At 47.8% G+C, this 9999-nt stretch overlaps 1 protein-coding gene across 1 annotated transcript; it reads left to right on the plus strand.

Moving 5' to 3' along the window:
- Window positions 1–1284: 1284 nt before the first annotated feature.
- KLF10 (Kruppel-like factor 10) lies at window positions 1285–9789 on the plus strand. The gene is made up of 4 exons (XM_015428157.1): window positions 1285–1385; window positions 5677–5895; window positions 6097–7009; window positions 8110–9789. Exons 1-4 carry the CDS (start codon window positions 1350–1352, stop codon window positions 8367–8369), a joined length of 1428 nt encoding a protein of 475 aa, XP_015283643.1. The 5' UTR covers window positions 1285–1349; the 3' UTR covers window positions 8370–9789.
- Window positions 9790–9999: the final 210 nt, after the last annotated feature.

A 9999-nucleotide genomic window follows, 5' to 3' on the forward strand; every position in this document is an offset into this window, starting at 1 on the left:
CGAGCTTCGCTCCGAGAGACAATGGACTACTCGGATCCTAGCGCGCTCCAATCAGGGGGCTAGGTTCCCGGCCGAGAGGCTATGGGGCTCTTGGCCACTGTAAATAACCTATAGGGAAGTAGGGGTGTGTTTTGGGTGGCGGTTTCTCGGGGGATATAAGCCGGCCTGCAAGCCGGCCAAAGTTGTCTTGTTCCTGATTGAATAAAGTACGCTTTGCTGAAATCACTCTCTGTCTGCGTACTTTTCACACCTCAAACGACAGACCCTGCTTTACAGCTGCCTCCACGTTGGGCTCCTTACCTAGAGATGCCAGCCTCCAGGCTCACCTCCAGACTACAGAGATCTGTTCCCCTGGAGAAAACGGATGCTTTGGAGGGTGGAGTCTATGGTATTGTACCCCGCTGAGGTGCCTGTCCTCCCCAGGCTCCATCCCCGAATCTCCTGGAGTTTCCCAACCTGAATCTGGCAACCCTACCCCTCCACCCCCACCAGTGGCCAGGAGGGACCTGGCATGGCAACCAGAACTCACCCCATAAAATTAACCTAGCTCACAGGGCTGTTGTTGGGAACAGTTAAGAATGATGAAAGCCGCTTTTGGGTTCCCATTGGGAAGAAAGGCGGAGTATAAGTGAATGTTCAGGTAAATCCTTTTAGCAGGAGCAACAACCAAACAATGTGCAGACTTTCAAGTCCCAGACACCATTTCATTAGGCTCATTAAAAAATGATGCCGGAGGAGAGAAAACAATGTCCAGAGCTTGGAGGACCACATGGGTTAGCAATCCGGGTCCAAACCTTTTAACTATCAGCCCTGTTTATCTCGTTACAGAACGAGTAGGGTGTGTGGGGGGAAGAGACAACAGATTCCGGCTTGCCCTTCCTGACTGCCATCTGTCTCACTTACTAAGCAAAACATCCTCGGCGCAGCCCACCCCCCCCTTCTCCCACAGAGATCCGGAGAAGGAAGGGGGCGGGAAGGGACGTGACACTGACTCAGCCAAGCAACGGGGACTTACCCAGGGGCTGCGCCAGGACACGCTGCCGCGTTTATGTACACGCCGGGCTGACTCCCTCTCCACGCCGCTGGGCAGCCGCTGATCACGCGTGGCCCCCGCTCGCCCATTGGTCGCGGCCTCACACACCTTTGCCGGCGATTGGCCGCGTCCCGCGCCCGCCTTCCCCCGACGCCGAGCTGGGGAGCCGCCACCTGAATGGGGAGCTGCCCGCGAACAAAAAGAGAAAAATAAAGGCAGCATCCAGCAGAGAACGCCTGGGGCGGGGGGAGAAGGCGCTTGTCAACAGCTGCCGCTGCCTGCCAGGAGAGGAAAACAACAGACTTCGAGCAAGGCCATGCTAAATTTTGGAGCTTCTCCTTTCCGGCTAGCTGTAAGTACAACTGTCTCGAATGCTTGCAAGATGAAATTGGGGCGGTGAGGTGAGGCGAGGCTCAAGCGGGGGGAACAAAACACCCACTTTCTAGCCGGGAGCTGGTTTGTGCGGGTGCGCTTCTCGCTGTTCAGGGGAATGCAAGAGAATATGTCTTTCCAAGAAGGCGATGCAGGAAGAGATGATTGAGTGAATGTCCTGTGAGACTTTTTTTTTAAAAGTATTTTTATGTCTGAACTATCAAAGAACCTGAACTACAGTTTGCCGGAAAGATTGTGGGTCTCCTTTGATAAAGAAGGGGGAGCCCTTTTTGGTAGGGGGAACATTGGGGTTTCCAGTGAGGAGACTCGGAACTGGGGTGCGGGAGAGAGGATGAGTTGCTAGGCAACACACTGGGATTGGGAAAGGGTGTTATTTAAAAGTTTGCTGGCTTCCGGGGGAGAGGTTACCGGCGACCCCCAAATTGGGAAAGAAAGGTGTGGAGAAGAGCCTACTGTCTGGGGGGAGTGGGAGCTTGCAGGCAGAGGCATGGGGAGTGCTTGGCGGATTGACAACTCGGCTGTGTAAAGAAGGCGTTAGGAGAAAACCCCCACGACTGAGCGAGGCACAAAAAAAAAATAATTACTATTATTATTACTATTAAAATATGCAGCTTGGTTTAAGGGCGCTGGCTGAGGCAGGAAGGGACGTTCCAGTTTAAATTGGACGCGGTGCCCCGTGCAAAGCCCCGCACGAGCTCTGTGGCCCCAGCCAGCCTCACGTGGGAATCGAGGCGAAGGACACGAGGGGAAAGCGAGGTGCCGGCGGGGCCTTTCAGGAATGAGCGCGGCGCTCAGAAAAGGGTGGGGCGGCAGACAGGATGTGGGTGGGCGCGGGGGAAGCGGCTGCTTCAGAAAGCCCTCATGGCGGGGGGGGTGAGAGGGGGGGGGGGGGGGGGGGGGGGGATGGGCGAGGTAACAGGAGAAGGCAGTGCCGGGGGCCGCGAGCTTCGGTCCAGGGCGAGGCTTGAAGTGACGCTGCCCGCCCGGCGCTTTGAGGAGAAGCGGCGGGGCCTCATGGGGGCGAGGCCAGGCTGGAGGGCGGGCAAAAGATGGCCCTGGAAAGCAAAAGGAGAGGCAGGGCGGAGGGGAGGTAGCCGAAGAGCAGCGCGCTAACTGCAGATGGTCCAGGGATCCTCGCGAGGCGGAAAGCGGCGCCAACTTGTTGTGCTTCATCCCTGCTCGCGCTCTGCGATTGCGTCCCCACCCCCGCCGAGCTTTGGGGGACAGTCCTGGCGGGACTCCCCCTCTTCTTTTTGCAAGAAATAGAAGGACGTGCATAGTTTGCATCTCTCTCTTTCCACCCCCCTGCCTTACTGGGTGTGTTTCGAAGGCGCATGATCCAGCAGCACCCTAGCTGAGCAGGTCTCCGCCTTACCAGTACTAGGATAACTCCTGGGAACCCTATCTGTGCCGCCTTCATTTCCCCGAGATATAGGGAAATGCTGCTGCGGAACCGATTAAATTCATTGTCGCTTACTCCCGAGGAAAAGACGGCATCAATGCAGCCCGAAACACACTTAAACTGATGGGTTTCGGTAGCCATGTCCACATTCGCAGCTCCATTTCGTGCGCTTAGGCACGCCTAAGGTAATTAGTTTCCATGAGCTCAGGTATGGCAAAGTCCACAGAAGAGGGTGTGTTAAGCGCGCATAGGTCTACAGGCTTTTTCTGCCCGACGCCCACCAGGTTCTGGGGCAGGAAGTAGGTGAACGTACATGGCTTAGAGGGGTTTTGTTGCCCTGCCATTTTAATTGGCTCTCGTCCTGCCGCAGGAAGCGGTGGGTGCGTCTCGAGAGTTTGCGTTGCAGAAAGATCATAAGCTGGGGAGGGGAAGGGAGTACAAGGCCGCCGCGTCCCACCACGCCTCTGCGCGCGGCTGAAAGCAACGAGATATACGCGGACGAGCATCGTCAGCCTTTCCCGGCAACTGCAGGCGGCATCTCTTCCTGCCTGCCGGGCCTCCCGGCGTGGGAGTGGAGAGAGATGGGCGGGGCGGGGCGGAGCGGGGAGGGCGAGCTCGGCAGAAGTAGGTGAAAGGTGGCTGAGCGGCAATTCCCAGTTCACGTTTCCCCAGCGCCGGCGAGCAGTCGCTGATCACGCTTTGTTCACATGTCTCCTCCCACTGAGCGGCCTTCCTCGGGAGGTGCCAGCCAATCGGCTCCTGAGCTGGCTGTCTTGGGTGGCCAATGGGAGAAAAGCGGGGGCGTTCCCTGGGCTAGAGTGCGTGCTGTTTGGAATGTTCGGCGTGAGTCACGCTGGAGGCTCTTTGAGGTGAGCGTGGCTCGGCTCCAAGATCCGGCTGCCAGCGAGGATCTCCCTGCCCCCGGCTCAGCCGCCCTCAATCTCGCTGGCTGAGCGGATATTTGTCTATTCCGCTCTGCCTTTCCTCTGCTCTTCATAGGTCTCGATAATAGCCTTCTCTAGCCAGGCTAATCGACAGGGTTCCTCTACAGGGTGCGTATAGGGGTGGTTTTACAGGAACCCTTACAGAAGAACACGATTTGCAGGCGCATGATGCAGCAACATTACCAGGCTTAACTCATCTAAGGTTGCGGCCTGGGTGGGAAACCATGTATGCGCATACTGCCCAGATTTCTCCAGAAGAAAAAAACGTAATAAATCAACATGAATGCAGCAGACCTATTCAGGGGCACAACTGAAAAGTGCTTTACACACAAGGGAGTGGCATAGTAACCACAATTTTGTGTGGCAGCAGGACTCCTGTTTGGAGAGGAGAGAACAAACTTGCGCAAAAGACTGTTTAATACCATTATCTGCTCTTCATTAATCTTTACTGGGGTGCTTCAAAGTTGTAGTACCATAAAGTACACAAAATACAGAATAAAGTACACTTGGTTTTCATTGTTGGGTAGGTTTACACACAGTTACAGCTATTGTAAGTTTCGTGTCACAAACTTACATTTCACTGCCTTTCAACCCAACATAATCCCCCCTCCCTTGCTATGTGTGTATTCCAGTTTCACTTCATGTATGTGTTATGTGGACCTTAGCCCATGAAAAAAAAATGTCTTTAAGGTGCTACATGACTCCCTTTTTGTTGATTATTTAAGACTAGCTGGTTAAAAATAGTTGCAAGAAAAACAAATCCTTCAAAATAATAACAGATTTTTCTAGGTTTTGATCCATAAACTACTTAATCATCTCTGCTTAGTTGTGGGATCTAATCAGAACTTGATTGGACTGAGGTACTCAGCTGTGATCCAATTTAGACAACCTAGATAACCCAGGTTATACTTTTCAAAGTGTATAATAGTTAATGGCAACTAGAACTGGATAGCCCAGACTAGCCCAGTCTTATCAGCTAAGCAGTGTTGGCTCTGGTTTGGAAGGGAGATCGCCAAGGAATATCAGGGTCATGATGCAGAGGGAGGCAGTGGCAAACCACTTCTGAACATCTCTTGAAACCCCACTGGGTTGTCACCAGGGGTCATTTCCTGTAGGCACGCACAGGAGCGGAGCTCCGGCAGTAAAGAGCCCAGGGGGCAGGCACATACAACATGCCCCACCCCCTGCTCCCAGCAGTCCTCAGTCAGAGCAAGAAGCAGCCAGGTAAGCTGCAGAGCCCCCTTCCACCCCCCACCCCCCGCGGTCCAAAACAGTCCAGTGGCACCTTTAAGCCCAAGTTTTATTCAGGTACAAGCTCTCCCGCCTCGGGGTGGCAGGGCCGCCCTCCTCCCCCCCCCCCCATAGCTAGCAATCCGAAACAGTTCAGTGGAGCCTGAGTGGTGGGTGTTGCCTTCTGACACACTTCCGGTGATGTCAGGGGGTGTGGCATATGCAAATAATTTATAATATGCAAATAATTTATGCTAATGAGCTCCTGCACCTCTTTTTCTACGGAATGACCCCTGGTTGTCACCATAAGTCAGCTATGACATGACAGCAAAAAGACAATTACTTTAAAATCAGGAACTGTAGTTTTATTATCTTGTGGATGAGGTTTCTAGATCTGTCTTCAGTCTGGTGCTGAATTGTAGAATCAGGGCAATTATTGTGTATGGTCACTAGCTTTATGATATTTATGCTAAAAAAATAGTCCTTATAGTTCTTAAACATTGGAGTTGCTCCATATAATGTTTTGTCTGCCCAGTCCAATGCATGTTTACTTTTAGTTTGGTGAGAGCTTAGTCCTCACAGGTTAAATTCAACTGTTTTTAATAAGCATCGACGGCTATTTTTCAACAATGTTGGTGGTAGTTCATTAAAAAGCATTTCTGTTTTTCTCACAGGAAGGAATGGAGCAGCACATTAAAAAGTGTTCTTGGAACAATACTACTGAAAAAAGTGATTTCGAAGCAGTGGAAGCTCTGATATCCATGAGCTGCAGTTGGAAATCGGACTTCAGAAAGTATGTTGAACTGAGACCGATAACGCCAGCGTCGGATATATCTGAAGAATTTGAAGATAACCCGCAGCCTGTTGCTGACTTTAATGCGATATCAGCCTTTGTAAGCTTTATTCTATTATCTAAAACTACTTATTTTATAGTCCTTCCTATACATATTCATTCAGAAGTAAGCTGTGGTTAATTCACTGATACTTACTCTGAAGTATTTTTGCACGTGATTATAACCTATTACAGCTCATAGATTGTACTAAGTAGTTAAACTGCATAGATATCTCACTGCACCGTATTTTTGTTCTTCTAGTGTTTGACTCCACCCTACAGCCCTTCAGACTTTGAAATGTCTCAAGCAATCCATCCAGCAGCACTAGCTCCATCTGCTGTACAGAGCAAGTCAGTTACTGACATATCTGGTCAAGGTTCTCTGGCTGCTGTTAAAGAGACTGAGAAGGTCCCAGCATCAAGAGAGCTGAAAGCCCAGGCAACAAGCGTTATTCGCCACACTGCGGATGCCCAGCTTTGTAATCACAGAACCTGTCCTGCGAGAACAGCCAGCATTCTGAATTATCAGGACGATAACAGGAAGGAAGCAACTCCACAGGACAATGTGACATCAAGAGAAGATGCTTCTTGTGAAAATGTGTCACTGAATACTACACTTCCTGAAAATGGCAAGTTGCCGGGCGTGCAAGATCAGATCTGTCCAATGCTAACTGGTAACCCAGTGCATTTTGCTCATCCTTTCCTTAGTAGTGGCTTGCCAGTCCATGGATCAGCACAGCAGACTTCTTCACTGGTAGTCCCTACGTCTCCTATGCAAGCTGGAGGAGTCCCTTCTATGCCGTTGGTTTGCCAGATGGTTCCAATGCCTGCTAACAACTCACTTGTGACAGCAGTAGTTCCCAGCACCCCTTGCAGTCAGTTGCCATTGAACCTATGTCAGCCTATGGTGTTAATGGGAACCCAGGTTCCCAAAGGAGCTCTTATGTTTGTTGTCCCCCAGACTGTTGTTCAGAATCCAAAAGCTCCTGTGATCAGTCCTAATGGCACCAGACTTTCTCCTATTGCTCCTGCTCCAGGTCTTACTCCTGTTGCAACAAAGATCATTCCATCCATTGATTCTCTGAGAATAAGAAGTCATGTTTGTAACTACCCAGGTTGCGGGAAAACTTATTTCAAGAGTTCCCATTTGAAAGCCCACGTGAGAACGCACACAGGTAATTAAAAACAATATCAAATTCAAAACGGAGTTTTTATGTCATCCATATTGGCGATGAGATTTTCTACAGGTTTGGGAATGATGGAAAACTTACCAAGGATGTCCCAGTTCATTTTTTTTTAATTATTTGTGTATTTTTAGACTATATAGGTGAAATAGGAACTATTAACTAGAAAAAGCTGCTGCATTTTCTCTGTTGCGGAAAAAAACCACAAACTCTAATTCCTGTCGTTACTTTTAGAAAGTGGCTAGCCATGCTACAGCTAGGAATAGGTAAGTGCATGAGGGCAGGAGAGGGTGACTCTGATCAAAGGTGAGTTGCATCTTAGAGCTAGTCTACACCTAAAGTTACTGTCCCACAGCAAATCCAGCCAGCAAGGCAGACTGGAATGGCTTGAAGTGCTGGCAGCAGCTTTTCTTGCTCTTCCAGAAGTGAGCGGGGCAGGAAATAGGTGAGTTTTTAAAGCACACAGCTCCAAATAAGTATCAGAAGGGAAAAAACTGCCCACCCAGTGTAGGCTTTCCTGCCTGCTGCTGTGGCTGTGGGAGGTGAACCTTTGGGATTCTGAATGGTCAGAACTAGCTGCTTTCTTCATGAACAGTTGTAATGTGCAGCCTTTCTGCATTTCGTGCATGTTCACGCAAAAATGTCTGGTTAATCATCATATTGCTGCTACAGTCGGTGAAGACTGAGTCAAAGTGTGATTTGAATTCAGCCTGGAAGCAGTGTTCCCTCTAAGCTGAGTTAGTGTGAGCTCGCTCACAGTTTTTTAGCCTCCGGCTCAAACATCCTTGTCTTAGCTAAGGAAAGACGGCTACAGAGCAAACTAATTTATGCAGTAGCCAAATCGCTCGCTTACAACTTTAATGCCAGTAACTCACAGAGTAGAATTTTTGCTCACAAGACTCCACAGCTTAGAGGGAGCATTGCCTGGAAGGTGGCTGCATTTGTTCTTACGTTACATGTAATCCTAGGGGTGCTGATTTCACCTGCAAAAGTTTACATGTTCCCCTCCACTTTGAACAGTTAAACACCTATATTACCTATTCTTAGTAAAGAAATGCTCATGGCTCTGCTTTTTGTTGTTTGTATTGTAGGAGAGAAGCCATTCAGTTGTAGTTGGAAAGGCTGCGAGAGGAGGTTTGCGCGTTCTGATGAACTGTCTCGCCATCGTAGAACACACACGGGTGAGAAAAAATTCGCCTGCCCTATGTGCAATCGTCGATTCATGAGGAGTGACCACTTAACGAAACATGCACGTCGCCACTTATCAGCCAAGAAGTTACCAAATTGGCAAATGGAAGTGAGCAAGCTAAACGATATTGTTGTACCACCTACTACTGCACCTACACAGTGAAGTATTGCCATCTGAAGACACTGTCAAATAACTGTTGTTACTGTGGTTGGAGTGATGTCAAACCAGCTTCTGAAATAAGTCTGTGGTTCTACAGTGTCAGCCTTTGGTGGCTGTTAGAACAGACAGGGGCGATGACTGAGGTCTCCTGGAAAAACCAGTCACATGGGACAGTAGGTTTCTCTTGTGTCGGGAAAGGGGAAATGCAAGTGTCAAGCAAGTGTGAAGCTTTAAACACGGGAAAACTTAACTGTATGGACTATAGATCAACCAGTTTTAAGCCAGAGCGATGTGTATGTGTTTAGGCTTAGAACCAGAGAAGAATATCGGTCTGGTACAGAACCGGATAACGTTCAGTTTTACCAAAGTGCTGTAACTTTCTTTTAGGCAGCAAATAATATTTGATTCATTCGCCTTTGCTTTAAGGCCCAGTCATCAGACTGGTGGAACTCTGGTTATCAGAAACCCTCCTGTGATTAGGCCTGTTTATCTCCATCCTTTAGCATATCAAGTATAGTTAATTACACCAACGTAAAACATTAAGCACAGAATTGATTCAGGATGTCACGTGAATGGGAGGGGGGGTTGGAACACCCAAAGTGGATCCACTTTGTTGTGTTATCATGCAAGTCTAATAGTATTTTGCTACTCTTGAAGGCATCATGGTTAGTACTATCAGCTGTACTTCAGCATCTTCTGATGTGACTTCTTTTACATTGCTTACGGTTTCATTGATACCATGACATTCTATACCATTGAATTTTTAAAATCTTGATACCGTGCACTTTGTTAAAAATGTAATCTTAAGAGCCAACTGAGGCTGTTTTGGGAAGGAAGGACAAGAGTAGTATGCTATGCTACTTTCTGAAAATATTACTCTGGAAGATATTAAAAAAATATATGTTGAAGGCATTGTGCTGTGTTAAATCAGAAAAGGTTATGTGAGAAGTTAAAGGGTGTCAAGACACCAAATTAGTACACCATGATTATTAAGCCATTTTTCTTGGTGATATTTCTGTTTCATCTTCTACACTACTGTTGAAGAATAAATTTCTGGAGAGTGGTGTAATATCTATTTTGTGACTACTTTAAAATTTTGCACAATATTTCTTATATTGTACTTTATACCTTGTTTACAATAAAGATCCAGTTATGTTTAATACAGACACATGTGCCTTCTCACATTTCAAGTCATTTGTTTGAAAAATGGACAGTAAAAACTCTGCTCATTAATTCTGGTCTGGAGCTTTCTAAAGACAGTTAACACTCTAGATGATCTAGAAGAATCAAAACTCATTCATACACTTACAAAGCTTGATCCTGACTCCCCAAAAAGGAAAACCTTAGTTGTAATCTCTCTGTGTATGTAACCAGAGAGCAACATGCATTTGTTATGCTTCTGATTTCTATCCCCCTCCCCAATTCCCCCCACCTTATTTTTAACCTAATTTTTCTGGTTCAGATAAAAAGACAATTTTTATTCGCAACTAACTTGTGCCTTATCTAAAGAGTAAATAAAAATAGCAAAAAATCTACCAGTCTTCTGCTTTTTTATATTAAGACATTTTCATGCTGTGGTGGTAGCATGAGAAAATGGTCTGATTACAATTTTTACAGAGATTTAGCAATTTTA

This window comes from Gekko japonicus, unplaced genomic scaffold, assembly GCF_001447785.1.
Source record: "Gekko japonicus isolate JY-2015 unplaced genomic scaffold, Gekko_japonicus_V1.1 scaffold555, whole genome shotgun sequence".
NCBI classification, from domain to species: domain Eukaryota; kingdom Metazoa; phylum Chordata; class Lepidosauria; order Squamata; family Gekkonidae; genus Gekko; species Gekko japonicus.

Excerpts from the sequence above, each read along its gene's own strand:
- KLF10 (XM_015428157.1), top strand. The coding sequence starts at position 1,350 with ATGCTAAATTTTGGAGCTTCTCCTTTCCGGCTAGCT. Across the intron at positions 1,386-5,676 it reads CTTCTCCTTTCCGGCTAGCT|GAAGGAATGGAGCAGCACAT; the intron begins GTAAGTACAACT and ends TTTTTCTCACAG. Across the intron at positions 7,010-8,109 it reads CCACGTGAGAACGCACACAG|GAGAGAAGCCATTCAGTTGT; the intron begins GTAATTAAAAAC and ends TTTGTATTGTAG.